Source organism: Rhinoraja longicauda, chromosome 18 (assembly GCF_053455715.1).
Source record: "Rhinoraja longicauda isolate Sanriku21f chromosome 18, sRhiLon1.1, whole genome shotgun sequence".
Taxonomy (NCBI): domain Eukaryota; kingdom Metazoa; phylum Chordata; class Chondrichthyes; order Rajiformes; family Arhynchobatidae; genus Rhinoraja; species Rhinoraja longicauda.
Window position 1 is genome coordinate 40,018,052 of NC_135970.1, and position 23,687 is coordinate 40,041,738.

At 46.0% G+C, this 23,687-nt stretch overlaps 1 protein-coding gene across 5 annotated transcripts in view; it reads left to right on the plus strand.

Moving 5' to 3' along the window:
* LOC144602432 (cryptochrome-2-like) overlaps positions 1-23,687 on the plus strand; it is a 31,634-nt gene that overhangs the window by 1,394 nt on the left and 6,553 nt on the right. For 3 of the 5 annotated variants that reach the window (XM_078415549.1, XM_078415550.1, XM_078415548.1), the window contains exons 3-10: positions 1,905-2,047; positions 5,793-5,977; positions 13,390-13,478; positions 15,252-15,389; positions 18,119-18,421; positions 19,459-19,610; positions 19,740-19,942; positions 23,380-23,460. In XM_078415549.1, the coding sequence (XP_078271675.1) occupies positions 1,905-2,047; positions 5,793-5,977; positions 13,390-13,478; positions 15,252-15,389; positions 18,119-18,421; positions 19,459-19,610; positions 19,740-19,942; positions 23,380-23,460 (1,294 nt within the window). The remainder of the gene's footprint in view (positions 1-1,904; positions 2,048-5,792; positions 5,978-13,389; positions 13,479-15,251; positions 15,390-18,118; positions 18,422-19,458; positions 19,611-19,739; positions 19,943-23,379; positions 23,461-23,687) is intronic. The other 2 variants (XM_078415551.1, XM_078415552.1) reach the window with 2 other exon arrangements.

The following is a 23,687-nucleotide window of genomic DNA, read 5'->3' on the forward strand; positions in this document are numbered from 1 at the left end:
CTCCAAAATTGCCCATGAATTAACTCAGAGGTGGGCGGTCACGGTGGTGCAGCGGTAGAGTTGCTGCCTTACAGCGAATGCAGCGCCAGAGACCCGGGTTCCATCCTGACTACGGGCGCCGTCTGTACGGAGTTTGTACGTTCTCCCCACGACCGCTTGGGTTTTCTCCGAGATCTTCGGTTTCCTCCCACACTCCAAAGACGTGCAGGTTTGTAGGTTAATTGGCTTGGTGTATATGTAAAATTGTCCCTAGTGCGTGCAGGATGGTGTTAATGTGCAGGGATCGCTGGTCGGTGCGAAATCGGTGGGCCGAAGGGCCTGTTACTGTGCTGTATCTCCAAACTAAACTACAACTGAGGTGTGCCTGCTGTTGTAATGTAGAGAGACACAGGCATATTATGGAAACACAAACAGCAGCGGGATAATGGACAATAAACTATTTTAACTTGGCAGGTCAGGCAGCATCTCAGGAGAGAAAGAATGGGTGACGTTTCGGGTCGAGACCCTTCTTCAGAAGAAGGGGAGACCATTCTTTAGAAGAAGGGTCTCGACCCGAAACGTCACCCATTCCTTCTCTCCTGAGATGCTGCCTGACCTGCTGAGTTACTCCAACATTTTGTGAATAAATACCTTCGGTTTGTACCAGCATCTGCAGTTATTTTCTTACATAAACTATTTTAGGTGATATTAATTCAATATTGACCTGGGGAGGACTTTGTTCCACTTCAGAATAATGCCATGGGATTTTCGTTCTTGTCTACCTGAGAGAGTTGAAGAGGTTCAAGTGAACACCTTTTCAAAGGAGATCAGCTTCACTTAGTGGAAGACCCTTGCCTGAGTTGGTTAAATTCCTGCTCCCCTCAATAGCGCCTTTTACATCGTTCCTTCATTTTGCTCGCCCAGCTGCAGCTGAATGTCACCTGTGAGGCAATGGGAGGAAACCGAAGATCTCGGAGAAAGCCCACGCAGGTCACGGGGAGAACGTACAAGCTCCCGTAGTCGGGATGGAACCCAGGTCTCTGGCGCTGCAAGCGCTGTGAGGCAGCAACTCTACCACTGCGCCACCGTGCCGCTCACCTCTGAGTTCATTCATTGGCAATTCTGGAGACGGGGCAGTGCAATTAGTTGAGTAGTTGGGATTATTCTGCAGGCAAGCTCATCCCAGCATTAAGAGTTGAACCATGCTTTGAGTGATTAGCACATTGTGCTCTGTGTATTCTGTACTCTGTGTTATTGTCCTGACTCGGATTGTGAACGGGCCCTAGTGAGACCGCACCTGGAGTACTGTGTGCAGTTGTACAGGGCCCTAGTGAGACCGCACCTGGAGTACTGTGTGCAGTTTTGGTCTCCAAATTTGAGGAAGAATATTCTTGCTATTGAGGGCGTGCAGCGTAGGTTTACTAGGTTAATTCCCGGAATGGCGGGACTGTCATATGTTGAAAGACTGGAGCGACTAGGCTTGTATACACTGGAATTTAGAAGGATGAGAGGAAATCTTATTGAAACGTATAAGATTATTAAGGGGTTGGACACGTTAGAGGCAGGAAACATGTTCCCAATGTTGGGGGAGTCCAGAACAAGGGGCCACAGTTTAAGAATAAGGGGTAGACCATTTAGAACGGAGATGAGGAAAAACTTTTTCAGTCAGAGAGTTGTGAATCTGTGGAATTCTCTGCCTCAGAAGGCAGTGGAGGCCAATTCCCTGAATACATTCATGAGAGAGCTAGATAGAGCTCTTAAGGATAGCGGAGTCAGGGGGTATGGGGAGAAGGCAGGAACGGGGTACTGATTGTGAATGATCAGCCATGATCACATTGAATGGCGGTGCTGGCTCGAATGGCCGAATGGCCTCCTCCTGCACCTATTGTCTATTGTCTATTGATGCTTTTATGTCCCCACTCCAGCAATGGAACGTCACACATCTGACCTTTGAATATGATTCCGAGCCCTTTGGGAAGGAGAGGGATGCTGCCATTATGCAACTGGCCCAAATCGCCGGGGTTGAAGTCATTGTACAGATCTCGCATACTCTGTACGACGTGGACAGGTAAATCCCCTTTCTACTTCTGATCGAGAAGATTAAGGCTGATCAAATTCATCCAGACCCTTTCATCCGAGCGTTTCAACTCAGACAATAGACAATAGACAATAGGTGCAGGAGGAGGCCATTCGGCCCTTCGAGCCAGCACCACCATTCAATGTGATCATGGCTGATCATTCTCAATCAGTACCCTGTTCCTGCCTTCTCCCCATACCCCCTGACTCCGCTATTCTTAAGAGCTCTATCTAGCTCTCTCTTGAAAGCATTTAGAGAATTGGCCTCCACTGCCTTCTGAGGCAGAGAATTCCACAGATTCACAACTCTCTGACTGAAAAAGTTTTTCCTCATCTCAGTTCTAAATGGCCTACCCCTTATTCTTAAACTGTGGCCCCTTGTTCTGGACTCCCCCAACATTGGGAACATGTTTCCTGCCTCTAACGTGTCCAAACCCTTAATAATCTTATACGTTTCGATAAGATGTCCTCTCATCCTTCTAAAAGTGAATGTGCTCGATACCTGAGTGTCCCAGCCCTGGACAACTGAACGTTTCAAAGCTTCCCTGTTCTGTGAGAGGCAAGGCATAGCAGCTGGGAGAGCTGTGGCCTCTCAGCGGCAGAGATCCAGCTTGGATCCAGACCTCGGGTGCTGTCTGTACGGATATTCTGCACATTCTCCCGGTGAGGGCGTGGGTTTTCTCCAGGTGCTCCGGTTTCCTCCCGCACCCCAACGACGCGCGGGTTTGTAGGGTTAATCGGCTCTCTATAATTTGCCCCCCAGTGTGCAGGGAGTGAATGGGAAAGTGGGATAACGTAGGACTAATGGGAATGGGTGATCGGCGGTCGGCGTGGACTCGGTGGGCCGAAGGGCCTGTTCCTATTCTGTGTCTCTAAACTAAACAAACGAAACAGAGGAAATTCCTCCTCATCCCTCACATAAATGACTACCCTATCACCCTGAACCGTGTGACCCTTGTTTTAGATTCTCAAACAGCATCAAAATAGGGTTCAAATATTGAACAAGATACAGTGAAATAAATATCGTGCTGCAGTCAGGAAATTTTGTTTTTACACACAGGGTCATTTATTGAAAGCAGCTCTTTATTTCTAAATTTAAGAACTCTCAATCTCCCACTGTGACAGAGATTTGGACATCAGCACTAAGTTACCACACCCCTGGCTTTGTGATTACATAAGGACACGTTTGTTTACCACGTAGGTACATTTTTGTGTCTGTGTTGCAGTGAAAATAGTAGTGCTTTGCCACCTGCTGGTCGAGCAAGAAGGCGGAAGGTCAAACTGCAGTCCACGTGAAGCATCAACCAGTTACATCAACCCTCTCAAGTCACGCCACAGCACATGTGCGAAATACAGTGAATCATCTGTTTATTGTTAAATCATTTTTTGGGTGGGAAATGTGTCAGGTAACAGGGAAACCCAGAACAAGATATTTGTTTTCTCAGGGAACCTTAATACCTTTTATCGATAAAAACGAATTTAGTGTGAAAGAGCTGGGTTCTCTGTGTTTTTCTCCATCATTGCTTTGCATTCGTTTAGGGAATTAAGGATTATGAGGTTAGTGCAGGAAAATGGCCGATGGAAAATCAGCCATGATCTTATTGAGTGGCAGGGCAAGCTCTTTCATTTCCTTATGCTATTACTTCAGAATCTGTTAATCATAGAGTCATGTAGCACGGGAACAGGCCCTTCAGCCCAACTTGTCCATGCCGACCAAATGCCCCATCTAAGCTGGTCCCATTTGCCTGCATTTGGTCCATATCTCTCTAAACCTTTCTTATCAATGTACTTGCACAAGTGTCTTTTGAATGTTGTTGTTATATCAGCTTATTCCATACACCCACCCAGCACAACCTCAAATTCCCCCTGAGATCCCATCTACGTCTCCTACTTCTCACCTAAACCAATGTCCTCTTGTCTTTGATACGACCTCCATGGCACTGACCTGCCTATCTCCAGTAACATTTACATATCTCGTTCAGGCCATTTCCTCAGCCTCAGCCCAAAAACAATCTCAGACTATCGAGTCCCTTCTTATAACTTGCTCCAATCCACATAACATCCTGGTGAAGGTAGACACAAAATGCTGGAGTAACTCAGCAGGTCAGGCAGCATCTCAGGAGAGAAGGAATGGGTGAAGTTTCGGGTCGAGACCCTTCTTTTCCTAAACATCCTGGTGAATCTCCTCCTCAAATTAGATAAAGAGGGTTAAATGGAGACAAGATTAGAAACAAGGAGCTGTCGATGGTGGTTTACACAAAAAGGACACAAAGTGCTGGAGTAACACAGCGGGTCAGGCAGCATCTCTGGACAACCTGGATAGGTGATCGTTTTTTGGGTTGGGGCCCTTCTTCAGACTGATTGAATGGGGGTTGGGGGGGTGGGGGGCGTGAAAGAAAGCTGGGAGAGAGGAGAGGCAGGACAGTGTGTGGCAGGGAATAGGTGGATACAGGCGAGGGTGGTTTTGATAGGCAGATTAGTGGAGACGTCTGCAACCAGAAGCTTTGGCGACTCAGGGCAGAGATTTTATTGATGGATTGAATAAATCGAGGGATCCTCAAGAAGGCCAAAAGTACTAACTGTGCTAGGTTTGTGGAGCTGGAATGAGTCATAAAGGAAAAGAGATGTGTAGTTAAGGAGTTTGAAAACAGCTATGAACATTTTTACAATTGGGACATTGATGAACCTGAAGGAAATATAAGTGAGGACAGGGGTGATGGTAGGACATGAACTGGGGGAAATTAGAACATGATTTGGATGATCTCAAGTTTGCAGAGGGTAGAATAGAAACAAAGAAAATAGGTGCAGGAGGAGGCCATTTGGCCCTTTGAGCCAGCACCGCCATTCATTGTGATCATGGCTGACCATCCACAATCAGTAACCCGTGCCTGCCTTCTCCCCATATCCCTTGATTCCACTAGCCCCTAAAGCTCTATCTAACTCTCTTTTAAATCCATCCAGTGATTTGGCTTCCACTGCCCTCTGTGGCAGAGAATTCCACAAATTCACAACTCTCTGGGTGAAAAACTTTTTTCTCACCTCAGTTTTAAATGGCCTCCCCTTTATTCTAAGACCGTGGCCCCTGGTTCTGGGCTCGCCCAACATTGGGAACATCTTTCCTGCATCTAACTTGTCCAGTCCTTTCATAATTTGTATGTTTCTATAAGATCCCCTCTCATCCTTCTAAACTCCAGTGAATACAAGTATGGAATACACTGCCTAATGAGGCAATGGTGGCAGATGTTCTCGTGACATGTAAGAACCAGTACCTGAACTCCAAGGCACTGAACGGGTGTCAAGGGTTACGGGGAGATGGCAGGAAAATGGGATTAGGAGGCAGAGAACAGCCATGATTGAATGGCGGAGTAGATTCGATGGGCCGAATGGTCTAATTCTACTCCTATAACTTGTGGAAGATATGGACCTCACTAGGATTAGTGTAGCTATGTTCATCAGGCAGCCAAAGGCCCTCTTTCTGTGCTGGATGACCCTATGACACTGATTGCTTCTTCCTTTACGTTATTTCCCTCTCTGAATACTTCCCTTTCTTGGCAGCCTGTCCCAGAATTTACTTATGCCGCCAGAGTCAATTTTCATTACGAAGCATTTTGCAATATGCGGCTACATTCATGATGACATACGCATCCACATTGTTATTATCGATATGGAAGCAAAGGCACCTTTGTCTCGTAGTACTTGCGACGAGTTATTTTAAATGTCCCTGTCATTGTTTTCAGCATAATCAAGGCAAACGGGAATCGCTCCCCACTCACATACAAGCGGTTCTGTGCAATCATCAGAAAGCTGAAGTTACCCAAAGCTCCCGTCAACACGGTGACATTGGACCAGATGGAAAAGTGCACGCACAATATCCAAGAACGCCAGGAAGAACAGTATGGAGTGCCGTCACTGGAAGAGCTCGGTAAATAATGATCGCCACACTTGCTTCACAACTACCCACTTTCCCTGACTGCGGAACCTGTCTTCTTGCTGTTAAATATAACCCGTGAAATGTCTTTAAATTAGAAACATGGAAACATAGAAAAATGGGTGCAGGAGTAGGCCATTCGGCCCTTCGAGCCAGCACTGCCATTCAATGTGATCATGGCTGATCATCTAAAATCAGTACCCCGTTCCTGCTTTTTCCCCATAAACCTCGATTCCACTTGCCCTAAGAGCTAAATCTAACTCTAATTCTCTCTTGGGAAAAAATTAGAAAAGATCATGTCCGGTCGGGTTGACAGAATGAGGAGGAGTTGGTATCAATACGTACTTGGCCGAGCCACCGTCCAATGTCAGAGCTGTTACGATGAAATGAGTCAGGAGTCAAGAGTGTTTTAGACATAGACATAGAAACATAGAAAATAGGTGCAGGAGTAGGCCATTCGGCCCTTCGAGCCTGCACCGCCATTCAATATGATCATGGCTGATCATCCAACTCAGTATCCCGTACCTGCCTTCTCTCCATACCCCCTGATCCCTTTAGCCACAAGGGCCACATCTAACTCCCTCTTAAATATAGCCAATGAACTGGTCTCAACTACCTTCTGTGGCAGAGAATTCCACAGATTCACCACTCTCTGTGTGAAAAAAAACTTTCTCATCTCGGTCCTAAAAGACTTCCCCCTTATCCTTAAACTGTGACCCCTTGTTCTGAACTTCCCCAACATCGGGAACAATCTTCCTGCATCTAGCCTGTCCAACCCCTTAAGAATTTTGTACGTTTCTATAAGATCCCCCCTCAATCTTCTAAATTCCAGCGAGTACAAGCCGAGTTTTATTGTCATGCGTCACAAAATGGAACAATGAAATTCTTATTTGCAGCAGCAGAACAGATATAAACCAGCATCTGCTGTTCCTTCCTTCAGACTGAGAGTCCCTTTCTCCAGAGATGCTGCCTGTCCTGCTGAGTTACTCCAGCATTTTGAGCCTCTCTGTGGTATTCATGTAATTAATCCAGTGTGTTTCTGCAGACATGTCTGCATGTGTTATCCATGTCTGGCCTCCATGTGTGAGTTAATAAGAAACAGTTGCACCACAAAAGTGCCAGGCAATGATGTTCCAAAACGTGAGAGTCTAACCACCTACCTTTGCTATTCAATGGTATTACCATTGCCGTCCCCCAACAACAACATCCTAGTGGTCACCATTCAGCAGAAACAAACTGGACTAATTACATGAATACCACAGAGAGGCTCAAAATGCTGGAGTAACTCAGCAGGACAGGCAGCATCTCTGGATAGATGGAATGGGTGACGTTTCGGGTTGAGACCCTTCTTCAGACCCAGTCTCAACCCGAAACGTCACCCATTCCTTCTCTCCAGAGATGCTGCCTGTCCTGCTGAGTTACTCCAGCATTTTGTGTCTCCCAGTCTGAAGAATGGTCTCAACCACTCTAAGCCTGAAGAAGTAAACCAGCATCTGCAGTTCCTTCCTACACATAAATACCACAACAGGTTAGAGGCTGGATATCCTGCAGCAAGTGTCAGGGACTCACCTCCTAACACCACAATGCCTTTCCATCACCTGCGATGCACAAGACTGGAGAATGATGGAATACCCTCCACATGCTTCCATGAGAGCAAAGCTTACAGCTCTGAAGAACGTTAATAGCACACAGGGTAAACCATAGCATACATTCATTCCCGCAAACACCCACAAAGACAGGCTGCAATGTGTACCATCTACAAAATACACTGCTGTTACTCACCCAGGCTCCTGCCACTGCCCACCCCAAACCCCTGACCTCTACCACCTGAGGGTGGCACGGTGGCGTAGCGGTTGAGCTACTGTCTTACAGCACCACAGACCCGGGTTTGATCCTGACTACAGGTGCTTGTCCGTAATGAGTTTGTACGTTCTCCCCGTGACCTGCGTGGGTTTTCTCCGAGATCGTCAGTTTCCTCCCACACTCCAAAGACGTGCAGGTTTGTAGGTTAAATGGCTTGGTGTAAATGTAAAATTGTCCTTGGTGCGTGTAAGATAGGGTTAATGTGCGGGGATCGCTGGTTGGTACGTACTTGGTGGGCCGAAGGGCCGGTTTCCGCACTGCATCTCAAAACTATACTAAACTGGACGACGGGGTAGAAGACTATTCTCTCTAAACCCTGACTGTACTTTACCCTTCAACCAATATGGATTGATGAGTTATTTATTTCCTCTTCTGTGACCTTGTTAGAGGTGTTATGGTAGTGTTTGTTTCATCGACAGGGAGAGTCTCTAGGATATGATGCGGTTAATGTAAAATACTTCCTAAACTCATCAAGCACTTTGAGAAATTTTTTAATACAGTAATTGGAAAGCAAAATACTGTCAGTACTGGAAACCTGAATTAAAATCTGAGAAATGTATTATCTGTGCTACACAAATGTTGAAATTGTATTCTTGCTATTGAGGGCGTACAGCGTAGGTTTACTAGGTTAATTCCCGGAATGGCGGGACTGTCATATGTTGAAAGACTGGAGCGACTAGGTTTGTATACACTGGAATTTAGAAGGATGAGAGGGGATCTTATCGAAACGTATAAGATTATTAAGGGGTTGGACATGTTAGAGGCAGGAAACATGTTCCCAATGTTGGGGGAGTCCAGAACCAGGGGCCACAGTTTAAGAATAAGGGGTAGGCCATTTAGAACAGAGATGAGGAAAAACTTTTTTAGTCAGAGAGTTGTGAATCTGTGGAATTCTCTGCCTCAGAGGGCAGTGGAGGCCAATTCTCTGAATACATTCAAGAGAGAGCTAGATAGAGCTCTTAAGGATAGCGGAGTCAGGGGGTATGGGGAGAAGGCAGGAACGGGGTACTGATTGAGAATGATCAGCCATGATCACATTGAATGGCGGTGCTGGCTCGAAGGGCCGAATGGCCTACTCCTGCACCTATTGTCTATTGTCTATTGTCTATTGTGTTAATCTTGGAAGTATGTTCACATCTACTGCTGTTAAATAAGGGGTTTAATTTTATTCCCTCCCTTTCTTTTCTCAGTTCCTCCCGACACTTCTTGTTTTATTTACTCTTGTTATTGACTTGCACAAGCAGAGGCATAGCGAGAATAAATTCAGGAAATATGAATCAAACACTACAATTTTAAAGGGGTGCAGCAACAGAACGGTGGATCAATGAACTCAGATCTTAAAAAATGGCAGAAACATTTGAGAAGGATTTTTTTTTAAAAAGCTATGAATTCTTGATTCTACGAAATGTGTACAAAAGCGAGAAAGTTATACTCGATCGTTAGGGTGGCACAGTGGCGTAGCGGTAGAGCTGCTGCCTTACAGCACCAGAAACCCAGGTTCGATCCTGACTACGGGTGCTAATCTGTACAGAGTTTGTACGTTCTCTCTGTGAGCACATGGGTTTTCTCTGGGTGTTCTGGTTTCCTTCTACACTCCAAATATATACAGGTTTGTAGATTAATTGGCTTTGGTAAAATTGTAAATTGTCCCTCGTGTGCGGGGATCGCTGGTCGGCGTGGACCCGGTGGGCCGAATGGGCCTGTTTCCACATTGTATCTCTAAACTAAACTAAACTGAAACTAAACAAAGAATCAGAATCAGAATAACCTTTATTGTCATCCAAAAAAACAAGTCTTTTGGACGAGATTTTGTCACCCACAGTCCAACAATAAGAGCAATAAAAATAAGCAATTACACACACAAACACAAACCAACACAAAACACAAAAAAAAGAGAAACATCCAGCAGGTCAGGCAGCAACTGCGGAGGAAATGGATCGGCAAACCTTCGGGTCAGGACTCTTCATCAGTCTTGACTGAAACGTCACCTTGCCCATTCCCTCCACAGATGCTGCATGAACCATTGAATTCCTCCGGCGTTGTGCTTTGCTCAAGATTCCAGCATCTGCATTTCCTTGCATCTCCATTTTACTTGCTAGACCTTTGCTGGAACGTTGTGGTCATTTCTGAACATCACATTGGGAAGGTCATGGAAATGGAGTCCAAATTTAATCAGAATCAGAATCAATTTATTGGTCAGGTATGTACACATACAAGGAATCTGACTTGTGCTTTGCTCGCACATGGTAAAAACATAATATACTAAAGGGATCAGGGGGTATGGAGAGAAGGCAGGTACAGGCTACTGAGCTGGATGATCAGCCATGATCATATTGAATGGCGGTGCAGGCTCGAAAGGCCGAATGGCCTACTCCTGCACCTATTTTCTATGTTTCTATGTTTCTACAGTAGGCACTAAAAAAAACCATTATAATTTAAAAAAATTAAAATAAAGTGCGCGAGTAAAAAGGGGCAGCTTTGCTAGATATTGCACAGGTTGAGATCTAAAGTACACTTGGAGAGTTCATAAGTGTTTGGCTTACAGACCAGAATGTAGTGGTGTTTTTATTGGCATTTTACTGGTTTTACTGGCACTTCTTCACCAGTGAGAAGTTCTCTTGGGAATTTAGGTTAAGAGGAAAGTTTAGACAAGTTTAAGAGAAAATATACAATATATCTTTATTGTCATTGTACCCAGGGGTACAACGAGAAAGGGAATGCGCCTCCCATACGATGCAATAATTTAAGTAGTTTAGACAACAGCAACCCAACGAAACAATTGTAACAGTTTTAGACAGGGTAAAGTGCAAGTTGATCTATGCGTTGTGACCATCCGGCTCAGCAGGACCGGTTCATAGCAGCTATGGCCCTGGGGATGAAGCTGTTCCTGAGTCTGGAGGTGCGGGCGTAGAAGGCCTTGTATCGTCTGCCCGATGGAAGGAGTTCGAACAGACTGTTGCAGGGGTGTGAAGAGTCTTTGTGGATGCTGGTGGCTTTTCTGAGGCATTGTGTGTTGTAGATGCCCTCCAAGTCTGGTAGCTGTGTTCCGATGGCCCTCTGAGCTCTATGGACTACCCACTGTAGAGCTTTCCTTTCTGCCTCCGTGCAGCTGAGGTACCACACAGGGATGCCATGTGTTAGGATGCTCTCTATGGTGCAGCGGTAGAAGGTCGTCAGCAGCTGTTGGGGTAGACCAGACTTTTTCAGTGTTCTCAGGTAGAACAGTCGTTGCTGTGCCTTCTTGACCAGCGCAGCAGTGTTATTGGACCATGTGAGGTCCTCCGAAATGTGAGTGCCCAGAAACATGAAGCTGGACACTCTCTCCACACTGTCCCCGTTGATAGAGATCGGGGCATATTCCCCGTTATGTGACCTACGGAAGTTGATGATCAGCTCCTTGGTCTTTGTGGTATTTAGGGACAGGTTGTTATCCGAGCACCAGTCCGCCAGGTTCTGCACCTCCGCTCTATAGTTTGTTTCATCCCCGTTGGTGATCAGCCCGATCACCGTTGTGTCGTCTGCAAACTTGACAATGGTGTTGGTGTCGAATGCAGGAACACAGTAGTGTGTGAAGAGGGAGTAGAGCATGGGGCTCAGAACACAGCCCTGTGATGTGCCGGTACTCAGGGTGATAGTGGAGGACAGGTGCGGCCCATTCTCACCGCCTGCGGTCGTTCCAGCAGGAAGTCCAGGATCCAGTCACATAATGACGAGCTGAGGCCTAGCTGGTGGAGTTTGGTGATGAGCTTGGTGGGGATGACCGTGTTGAAGGCGGAGCTATAGTCTATGAGTAGCATCCTCACATACGTGCCCTGTCTCTCTAGGTGAGTCAGGACAGTGTGAAGAGCCAGAGAGATGGCGTCCTCTGTGGATCTATTTGCCCTGTATGCAAATTGATGTGGGTCCAGTGAGTCAGGGATGCTGGATTTGATGTGTGAGAGGACCAGCCTTTCAAAGCACTTCATGACTATCGGAGTTAGGGCAACCGGGCGGTAGTCGTTCAGGTTGGAGATCTTTGTTTTTTTCGGCACCGGAACTATGATAGCCGACTTCAGGCACTTGGGGACCGTAGCCAGAGATAATGACAGGTTAAAGATCCTAGCCAGCTGATCAGCACAGTCCTTCAGTACCCTTCCTTGAACTCCATCCGGTCCTGCAGCCTTGCGTGGGTTGACCCTTTGCAGAGCGCGTTGTACCTCCTGTGTGCTCAGTTGCAAGACCTGTCCCTCCGCCTCGGCTGGGGTTCTTCCACTCAAGGTGGTTTTGCCAGTTTCAAAGCGGGCAAAGAAGGTGTTTAGCTCGTTGGTCAGTGTCATATCGCTGTGGGGGTAGGCAGGGCTGCTCTTGTAGCCAGTGATGTCCCTGACACCCTGCCACATGCTTCTGGTGTCCGTGGTGTTGAAATGGTCTTCCACCCGTTGCCTGTGGGTGGCTTTGGCCCTTTTAATACCTTTGTTCAGGTTTGATCTGGCAACACTGTATGCTGAAGTGTCACCAGATTTAAAGGCATTGTTGCGTGCCCTCAGCAGCATATGATCATGGGCTTTAAAGTATGAGTGGGTTTGATAGCGTAAATGAAGTAAAACTCTCTCAGGTGACAGAAGAGACAGTAACCAGAAGACAGATATTGAGGGTGACAGGGAAAATAACCAGAGGTGAGATGAGGGGAGCTGTTCTCTTAACACAGTGACTTGCTCTGATTTGGAAGGCAGTAGTAATATTCAACATGAAATTGGGTAAATACTTGAAAGGAAAACATTGGCAGGGATACTTTGCAAGAGCGGAGAGTGGAATCATTAGGATAAATCTGCCAAAGATTCAACACCATATGCTCCTGACATACTGAATCACTCAGTGATTCAACCAAGTCTGGTAGAATAACAACATTTAAAACACATTTGGACAAGTATACGCATAGGAAAGGTTTAGAGAGATATGGACCATGCACGGACAGACTTTGAATGGGGCATCTTGGTTGGTCTGGATGAGCTGAGCCGATGGGCTTGTTCCCATGCTGTACGACACTGAAGTTGTTCAGTTGGAAGAGAAGAAAGGCCAAAAATAGATTCCTGCCTGCCTTTATGGCTCAGATGGAAGTAGGGTTGCCAACTGTCCCGTATTAACCGGGACATCCCGTATTTTGGGCTAAATTGGTTTGTCCCGTACGGGACCGCCCTTGCCCCGTATTAGGCCCGGGGGGGGGGTTGCGCTGTAGGCCCGGACGCTATAGGCCCGGACAGTGCAGGCGCGGGGAGTGTAAGCCCGGACAGTGTAGGTTCGGACAGTCTAGGTCCGGAGGCCCGGGCACCCTTTAACGGAGGTTGCATAGCAACCCGCCTCCTGGCCCGGGCGGCCACCATTGGTGGAGCGGGAGCAAGTGGCCGCTGGCTAGGTGAGGTCACGTGGGGCGCGGGGCCGTGACGTCACCTTGTCCCATATTTGGGAGTGAGATAGTTGGCACCCCTAGATGGTAGAGGGCTCGGGAGTACAGGAAAAATGCTTCATTCAACATGAAATTCTAAATTTACCGTGCTGTTTTCTAGGATTTGATACAAGTGAACTGGGGTGTGCCGTGTGGCAAGGAGGCGAGACAAAAGCTTTGGCATGGCTCGACAAATACTTTGAAGAAAAGGTACTCCAAAATGCATCCATCTGTCTCTGCTGTTTATATATCTATCTATCTATTTATCTGTATATCTATCTATATCTGCCCCTCACCCCATCTATCTATTTATTTATGAATTATCCATGAGCTGCTGCTTCTTTCCAATTTCAAAATAAATTTCCTTGTTCAGCTAATTTTGCCATCTTTGATCTAGATTATTTTAATTGAGCATAATACGTTTTTGATGTTTCCCTTACAAATCATCTTTGGGCCATTTTTACTACATTGTAGAAGATGTTCAAGTTGTTACTCTGGTTACTATCTTCACCAGGCAAATAGTGTTAATTATGTATTGCCACAAGGATATATTTTTTCAACATCTTGTACTAACACATGATACAAGATATATGCTATAGAAGTTCAAATAGAAATATTACCAGAATGCAGACTGAATTCTGAACGATATACAAATGTTATTTATCTCCGTATTCCAATCGAAGGTATTTATTTCACAAAATGCTGGAGTAACTCAGCAGGTCAGGCAGCATCTCAGGAGAAAAGGAATGGGTGACGTTTCGGGTTGAGATCCTTCCTCGAACTGTATTCCAATGTCCCATTAAACAAGAATAAAAATAACACCAAATTAATCATCATATTCAAAAAATGATAACAACTTTATCTCTATTAACCATAATTGTCCCATTGGATTCTACTTTCTCAGACTCCTGTATTATAACATCAACTTATTCAACGATATTTCAAAAAAGATAATAACAAATTTATCTCCATTAACTGTAATTTTCCCAGTGGGCCATATATCTTCTGTCAGACGCCTGTATTTTAAATTTTAAAAATGGCACCGATAACTCATTCAGTGTAAAATCAGTGTGGTGTCGACATAGTTTCCAAAACCTGGGCACATTCGATCCTCAAGCTTGGTTTGAGTATCCTTCATGAGGTGTTCAGAATGGTTTTATTTCAGAGTGCTTTTAAAAGTAAATTCAAGTTGATCCCTGACCCATTAACGTAAGGGTGGCACAGTGGTGCAGCTGGTAGAGCTGCTGTCTCACAGCACCAGACACCCGGGTACAATCCTGACCTCCGATGCTGTCTGCGTGGAGTCTGACTGCGTGGGTTTCCTCCCATGTTCCAAACATATATGCGTCTGTAGATTAATTGACTACCAAATTGCCCCTCGTGTTTATATGAATGGTGGAATATGCAGGAGTTGATGAGAATGTGGAGAGAATTAAAAGGAAGGCAGAAGGCAGTGGAGGCCAATTCTCTGAATGCTTTCAAGAGAGAGATAGATAGAGCTCTTAAGGTTAGCGGAGTCAGGGGGTATGGGGAGAAGGCAGAAACGGGGTGCTGATTGAGAATGATCAGCCATGATTACATTGAATGGCTCGAAGGGCCGAATGGCCTACTCCTGCACCTATTGTCTATTGTCTAGTCTATAAAATTGGGATTAATATAAGATTAGTGGAAAATGGGTGGTTGATGGGCGACGTGGGCTGATGGGCCTGTTTCAGCACTCTATGTTAGATAGAGTTAGATAGAACTCTAGGGGCTAGTGAAATCAAGGGATATGGGGAGAAGGCAGGCACAGGTTACTGATTGTGGATGATCAGCCATGATCACAATGAATGGCGGTGCTGGCTCGAAGGGCCAAATGGCCTCCTCCTGCACCTATTTTCTATATTTCTATGTTTCTATCCCTCTAAGACTCAGTATAATTGATGCCATTGAGCATAGTTAAGTATGTTCTCTTCCAAAGATGGTCTCTTGTTATTTTTAAAGACTTGTACTGCCAGTTACGAAAGTTCCAATTTGAACCCAGACTTGATGTCGAGCTCAACAGGAACGTGTCCTTATCTCTGCTTTGGATGCTTATCATGTCGAACGTTTTATTACACGTTACTGGAGTTTTCTCGGATGGTAAGGATGAGTGCACTACTGCCGAGCTCTTCAAATATATGTTTGGACGCGCGTGAATTGTTATGCATGTTTCTGTTTTCCAAATGTTGAACCGGTTGACCATTTTCTGGTGGGGGAACCTGTTCCATTGGTTATTTTTGTCCCCGCTTCATTGATACAATGTTGTGGTTCCCAGCTCTCTCCTAGCCACTCATTGCAATAAAGTTAGTCATTCAATAGGGAGGTGTTATATTATCATATCAGCGCCACTTATTTGACAATCTGGTCTGTTAGAACATTGAACAACGACCAGTACAATGGGGCTGTGCAGATGTGGCAGACACAGAATGTGAATGTGGAACATCTGGACATCCATGCCACACCTACCAAGATGCCCACTTCTTGGTGAACAACGCTGCCTGGAATATCTAGCGGTGGGAAACGAGAAGGCAGGCTGCCCACTGTGCTAGAGCCTGGCCCAACATGTCAAACACAGACGATGGACACGAAAGAGGAAGCACAGGAATTGGGCCCTTTGGCCCACAGTGTTAGACAATAGACAATAGGTGCAGGAGGAGGCCATGCGGCCCTTCGAGCCAGCACCGCCATTCAATGTGATCATGGCTGATCATTCTCAATCAGTACCCCGTTCCTGCCTTCTCCCCATACCCCCTGACTCCGCTATCCTTAAGAGCTCTATCTAGCTCTCTCTTGAAAGCATTCAGAGAATTGGCCTCCACTGTTGGTGCTGAGCATGATGCTAAGTTAAACTGATCTTATCTGCTTGTGCATGCTCCATACCCCTCTATTCCCTGTCTTAAAGCCTCTTAAACACCACTCTTGTATCTGCCTGCACCATCACCCCTGATAGTGCTTTCCAGCCCCCCACCACTTTCTGTGGAAAGAGGTTGCCCCCGCACTTCTCCATTAAAGTATCCCCCTCTCACTGAACCCGCTAGTATTGGACATTTCCATCCGGGGCAAAGGTTCTCCCTACAAAGTCCTGGTCAATACACTACAAGTAAGATCCATGAACATTTAAAGGATGGAAGAATGACTGTATATCCCCTGGTCTCTATTTTTTGATGTAATGTCTTCTCAAAACCTTTTGAAATGTTTGAGAGGTGTGATAGTTTTCTATCTAATGCCAACTAGTTGATTTATGGAGAAATTGGATGGGTTGAGTTTATTCTAACTGGAATGCAGGAGGCTCAGGTGTGACCTTATGAATGTTTTAAAAAACTATGAACAGCATTGAAAGGATAGATAGGATCTAGAACCGACGGGCGGATGTTTAAGGTGAGAAGGGGTACGTTGAAAGGAGAAGTGAGGAACAGGTTTTTGGATGGTGAATATTTTAGGTTTGTTTATTGTTACGTGTACCGAGGTTCAGTGAAAAGCTTTTGTTACGTGCTAACCAGTCAGCGGAAAGATTATATATGATTACAATCGAGCCGTCCACAGTGTACATTTACATTATAAAGGGAATAACGTTTAGTGCAAGATAAAGGCCAACTAAAGATAGTCTATGTGTCTCCAATAAGATAGATAGTAGCTCAGGACCACTCTCTAGTTGTTGATAGGATGGTTCAGTTGCCTAAAACGAGTTGCCAGAGGAGGAGGCAGATATTGAGTAAAACGTTTAAAAGACACTAGTGCAGCGTGGACCCGTTGGGTCGAAGCCTCTCCTGCGGGCCCGGCAACCCTCCCCCAACTGACGACCCGTGGACCCGTTGCCGGCCAGGGAGTCTCCCGAGGGGGGAGAGGGAGCCACTCACCCCGGCCCCGAGCGGCCATCGCGGTGGCCAGAGTGAGCCGTGGACCCGTTGGGTGCAAGCCTCTCCTGCAGCGGCAGCTTGGCGGTGACGGCCATCTTTGACCCTCTGCCGCCGCACTGCACCGCAGGAGGAAGGTCAGGTGCGGGGCAGGCCAGGACGGACGCCGGTCCTCCCTGCGGGGGGGGGGGGGGGGGGGACGCATTTATTAAAGTTTATTAAGATAATTGCTTTTAAAATGTAAGAAAACCTGATCAATCGAGACTGCAGGCGAATGGTGAGTAGGGTGGGCCTAAAATTGTTGCACTATCTTGTACTATTTTGGCTGTATTTCGGGTACAAACAATCAAACAAACAAACAAATATACAAGATGAGAGTTTTAGTAATATACTAAATTGGGTCCAAACCTCTCCTGCATTGGTGCAGCACCCTCTCCTCCCCTCGAAAGTGGAGCGACTAGGCTTGTATACACTGGAATTTAGAAGGATGAGAGGGGATCTTATTGAAACATATAAGATTATTAAGGGGTTGGACACGTTAGAGGCAGGAAACATGTCCCCAATGTTGGAGGAATCCAGAACCAGGGGCCACAGTTTAAGAATAAGGGGTAGGCCATTTAGAACGGAGATGAGGAAAAACTTTTTCAGTCAGAGAGTTGTAAATCTGTGGAATTCTCTGCCTCAGAAGGCAGTGGAGGCCAATTCTCTGAATGCATTCAAGAGAGAGCTAGATAGAGCTCTTAAGGATAGCGGAGTCAGGGGGTATGGGGAGAAGGCAGGAACTGATTGAGAATGATCAGCTATGCTCATATTGAATGGCGGTGCTGGCTCAAAGGGCCAAATGGCCTACTCCTTATTCTTAAACGGTAGCCCCTGGTTCTGGATTCCCCCAACATTGGGAACATATTGTCTATTGTCTATCAAAAAATGTTAACTATTGTGCATTTCATAATGCTCCATTTTGTTTGGATGAAGGATCACAACAAGCCACTTCCTCTCTACGGGGAGCTCCTTCAGCGGGAATTCTTTTACACCGTGGCAACAAATAACCCACGCTTTGACAGAATGGAGGGAAACCCTGTTTGCCTGCAGATTCCGTGGGACAAGAACCAACAAGCCCTCACGAAGTGGGCGGACGGACAGACGGGTTTCCCCTGGATTGACGCAATCATGAAACAACTACGGCAAGAGGGCTGGATTCACCACCTCGCCAGGCGAGCCGTCGGCAGCTTCCTGACAAGGAGCGATCTCTGGATTAGTTGGGAAGAAGGCATGAAGGTGAACATTTTAAATTTAATGATGAACGCGAGTTTCTGTCCAAAGCAAGTTCTTTCACGGTCCAACCAAGTGCCGGAGTAACTGGGCAGGTCAGGCAGCATCTCTGGAGGAAAAGGATGGGTGATATTTTGGGTCGGAACCCTTCTGCAGACGGAAAGTACAGGCGAGGGAACTAGAGATAGGAAAAGGCTTGTAACAGATGACCAAGGGTCGAGCCCATCATTGAATGGCAAAGAGGTGATAACGAAGAGATACGAGGATGCGAACAGTGGACTTGTAGGACATCTAGGGTGGGGGAGGGAGGGAGAGAATTAATGCAGGGGTTACTTGAAATGAAAGAAATCAACTTTCATACTGCTGGTTTATAAGCTGCACAAGTGAAATATGAGGTGTTTAGATTTAGATTTAGAGATACAGTGCGGAAACAGGCCCTTCAGCCCACCGAGTCCGCGCCGCCCAGCGATCCCCGCACATTAACACTATCCTACACACACTAAGGACAATTTTTACATAGTCAAATTACCCAGTCAATTAACCTACATACCTGTACGTCTTTGGAGTGTGGGAGGAAACCGAAGATCTCGGAGAAAACCCATGCAGGTCACGGGGAGAACGTGCAAACTCCGTACAGACGGCGCCCATAGTCAGGATCGAACCTGGGTCTCCGGCACTACATTCGCTGTAAGGCAGCAACTCTACCGCTGCGCCACCGTGCCGCCCGTGCCGTGTTGTTCCTCCAATGTGCGTGTGGACTCACTCTATCAGTGGAGGGGTCCCAAGACAGAAAGGTTAGTATGGGAATGGGAATGGGAATGAGAAGGGGAGCGAAAATATTTAGCTACTGGGAGATCGCTTGGGCCAAGGCGGACTGAGCATAAATGTTCAGCGAAACACTTGGTTGCGCTTCTGGTTTTTATCCTTGTTCTGCCTTCACTAAATCCAGAATTGAACCCATCTGAATAAATCGGAGAAGAAAATTGCTTACCCCTTATCTCATCCCAGCTCACCAACGTTTGATTAAAGTTTACTCCCTTTAGGTTTTTAACGAGTTGCTTCTCGATGCTGACTTCAGTGTGAGTGCTGGCTGGTGGATGTGGCTGTCCTGCAGTTCCTTCTTCCAGAAGTTCCTTCAATGTTATTGCCCTGTGGATTTTGGGAGAAGGACTGATCCGAATGGCGACTATGTCAGGTGAGGCTTGAGTGTTACCGCGGAAAAATTCTTCCAATCAATGCTGCACCTTTCTGGTATTTGTTCTGGGGATGAATTCACAGCAGAAAAATAGGAGGAGCATACTAAAACATTGCTTTCTGTACGCAGGCAATATCTGCCAATCCTAAGAGGATATCCTACCAAGTATATCCACGATCCATGGAATGCTCCTGTTGAGGTTCAGGCAGCAGCGGAGTGCATCATCGGGGTTCATTACCCCATACCAATGGTCAATCACATTGAAGCAATTCGACTGAACACTGAACGAATGAAGCAGATTTATCAACAACTGTCTCATGATAAGGGACTCTGTAAGTTGCAGCCCCATTAATGAGCTTGTTATGGTATTATGAGGAAAGTTTTATGTTGCTCCTCTCGATGCAGTACTTATCTTGAATAACGATGACTTGTCTATGGTTGATGTGGGCCAATGAATTTCTAGATGGAGCGACTAGGCTTGTATACACTGGAATTTAGAAGGATGAGAGGGGATCTTATCGAAACATATAAGATTATTAAGGGGTTGGACACGTTAGAGGCAGGAAACATGTTCCCAATGTTGAGGGAGTCCAGAACCAGGGGCCACAGTTTAAGAATAAGGGGTAGGCCATTTAGAACGGAGGTGAGGAAAAACTTTTTCAGTCAGAGAGTTGTGAATCTGTCGAATTCTCTGCCTCAGAAGGCAGTGGAGGCCAATTTTCTGAATGCATTCAAGAGAGAGCTAGAGAGAGCTCTGAAGGATAGCGGAGTCAGGAGGTATGGGGAGAGGGCAGGAACGGGGTACTGATTGAGAATGATCAGCCATGATCACATTGAATGGCGGCGCTGGCTCGAAGGGCCGAATGGCCTCCTCCTGCACCTATTGTCTTTTGTCTGTCTATTGTCTATTGGAACTTTTAGTTTTCAGAAGAAAAAAAATTGGTGTCAATTGAAGGGTGGCGCAGCAAGTAGATCTGCTGCCTCGGTGTGTCCGAAACCCGCATCTGACCTCGGGTGCTGTCAGTGTGGAGTTTGCACGTACTCCCTCTGATGATGTGGGATTCCCCAGAGTGCTTCATTTTCCTCCCACATCGCATCGATGTGCTCGTTTGGTCGTTTAGTTGCAGTTAAAAATTGGCCCTGGAGTGTAGGCAAGTGGTGGAGCTGATAAAAATGTGGAGAGATTAAAAAAAAGGATTGGACATGATTGGTGTAAATGTTTCCATGCTGCCACTCTATGTCTTTCTATCTTCTTTCGTGTGTCAACTACAACAATCAAAAGTGGCAATTGGTGCTTCAGAGTACCGTAGTTGAGGCTTTCCTGCAAATTTTGCCAGTTCTGTAGTACTGCCCAGGGTGGAGGATGAGGACTTAAAGCAACTCCCCTGTGACTAAGGCCTTTGTTTAATGTAAGGTACATTCACACCTAAGTAGCCTGTACTTGTCATTCAGATAAAGCTCTGGCAGGTTTTTAGTCTCAGAGGTGCCTGCACTGTTATTGTTTCCATCCACATTCATGCTGGCTGCACCTGCATTGCAATGCAGTTCCACAGCACCCCAATCATGATACAGCTATCATCCCTCTGGTGAGAATAAGAACCTAATCAGTAGATCAAATTAACCTCTTGATAATAACGGAATCTGGGGGCAGGAACGGGGTACTGATTGTGGATGATCAGCCATGATCACATTGAATGGCAATGCTGGCTCGAAGAGCCGAATGGCCTCCTCCTGCACCTATTGTCTATTGTCTATTCTTGAGCCTGCTCCAAGCCGATCTGATCTTGGTCTCGGCTAAGTTTCGATCTAGGAAGACAAACACTAGAGTATTTCGGAAACCCATTTTATTTTGAGGAAGTTGTAGTGTATTTACAACAGACCATCATCAGTGCACGTACAGGACGGTCAGGTTAACTCACATTTGTCAAAGAGATCACCCATTGGACAGCCCACTAAACAGGCCCTTCGGCCCAACTTGCCCATACCGACCAACGTGCCCCATCTACACTAGTCCCATCTGCCTGCGTTTGGCCCATATCTCTCCAAACCTACCCTATCCATGTACATGTCTAAATGCTTCTTAAATGTACTTGCCTCAACTACCTCATTCAGCAGCTCATTCCATACACCCAACACCCATTGTGTAAAAAAAAAGTTACCCCTTGGGTTCCTAATAAATGGAAGCATGGTGACACAGCGGTGGAGATGCTGCCTTACAGCACCAGAGATCCAGGTTTGACTACGGGTGCTGTCTGTATGGAGTTTGTACGTTCCCCCGTGGCCTGCGTGGGTTTTCTCCGGGTGCTCGGTTTCCACCCACATTCCAAAGACGTACAGGTTTGTAGGCTGATTGACTTGGTATAACTATAAATTGCCCCTAGTGTGTGTCGAATAGTGTTAGTGTGCAAGGATTGCTGGTCGCACAGTCCGTAAGCCAAGGGCCTGTTTCTGCGCTGTATCTCTGAACTAAACTCTACTGTCAGCTTGGCAGGTTCAGCAACCATTGTCCAATGGTTCACAGTGGCCATGAAGATGAGGTAAAAAGCAATTTCTTGGCAGGTCAAATATCTGGATTCAATTCTCTTGGGCTTCTTCTTCTTTCGTGTCCATCGTCTATGTTTCAAATGTTACATCACTGTCTTCGTCCGTCGTGGAAAGGACTCAAGCTTCCGGCGACAATCAGTGGGAGCCATCACTTGTTACAATAGATGATGGTGGTAGCAGAATTAGCTCAGGACACTTCCAGTTTCCAGCCCCATGAAGTGGACGCTTCTGCTATGGGCTGATTTGTCTGATAACACTTAGATTAACTTGGGAGATTCTTATGCAGTGATAACCTACTTGTAACTTTTTAAATACTTAGAGATTTAGTTACATTCTCTCTTTTTTTACAGTAACTTCTGATAAATGTTGGTTTTGGATCTGAACACAAGTACCGTCCTTTTCACAAGGCAGTGCAGCAATCTCTATAGTAACTAGTCACATCTAATCTCTCAGTTTAGTGTAAAATATCTCATGGCATGATTTTAATGAAGATTAGGTGAGTTTGTCCTGATGTGCTCAACATTTATTTATGGAGCATAGTACAGTACAGCACAAGAGCAGGCCCATCGGCCCATAATGTCCATGCTGAACATTTATTCAACCAACATTTCAAAGGCAAATCATTATCATATTGCTGACTATGAGAGCTTGTTTGTTGTTTGCATTATCTGTTTGATTGTTGCATTATCTGTGTCATGACTGTGATATAGAGAATTCAACATGCATTTCTTGAAAGTAACATGCATTTCATTGAATGTAAAGTGCTTCAGAACATTTTAGTTTAGTTTATTTTAGTTCAGAGATACAGCGCAGAAACAGGCCCTTCGGCCCACCGAGTTCGCACCGACAAGTGATCCCTGCACACTAACACTATCCTAGACACACTAGTGACAATTTTACATTTATACCAAACCAATTAACATACCAACCTGTATGCCTTCGGAGTGTGAGAGGAAACCGAAGATCTCAGAGAAAAACCGCGCTGTCACAGGGAAAACGGACAAATTCCATCCAGACAGCACCCATAGTCGGGATCGAACCCGGGTCTCTGGTGCTGTAAGCGCTGTAGGGCTGCAACTCTACCACTGCGCCACCGTGCCACCACATTTTTAAAGGATCTTTCCTATCCCTGTGGAGAAACCGGTGAGATCCAAGCATGTACCATATTGTTTTATATACATTATTTTGTAATGTGTTGCTTACACAACTTTCTATTTCTGTTCAGGTTTACAGGTTATGGTTCTCTCCCTTACTGACAACCAGGGACCGTCCACTGCTAAATCTGATGGCCATGGCCAGGAAACCGGTAAAAACAAGCAGATGTGTGAACTCTAATGGAGTCAAGGGGCGTGGGCAAGGCATGGGGAAATTATGTTAAAGGCCAAGATTGGATCATATGTGATTCTTAGCACATAGAAACATAGAAAATAGGTGTAGGAGGAGGCCATTCGGCCCTTCGAGCCAGCACCACCATTCATTGTGATCATGGCTGATTGTCCACAATCAATAACCCGTGCCTGCCTTCTCCCCATA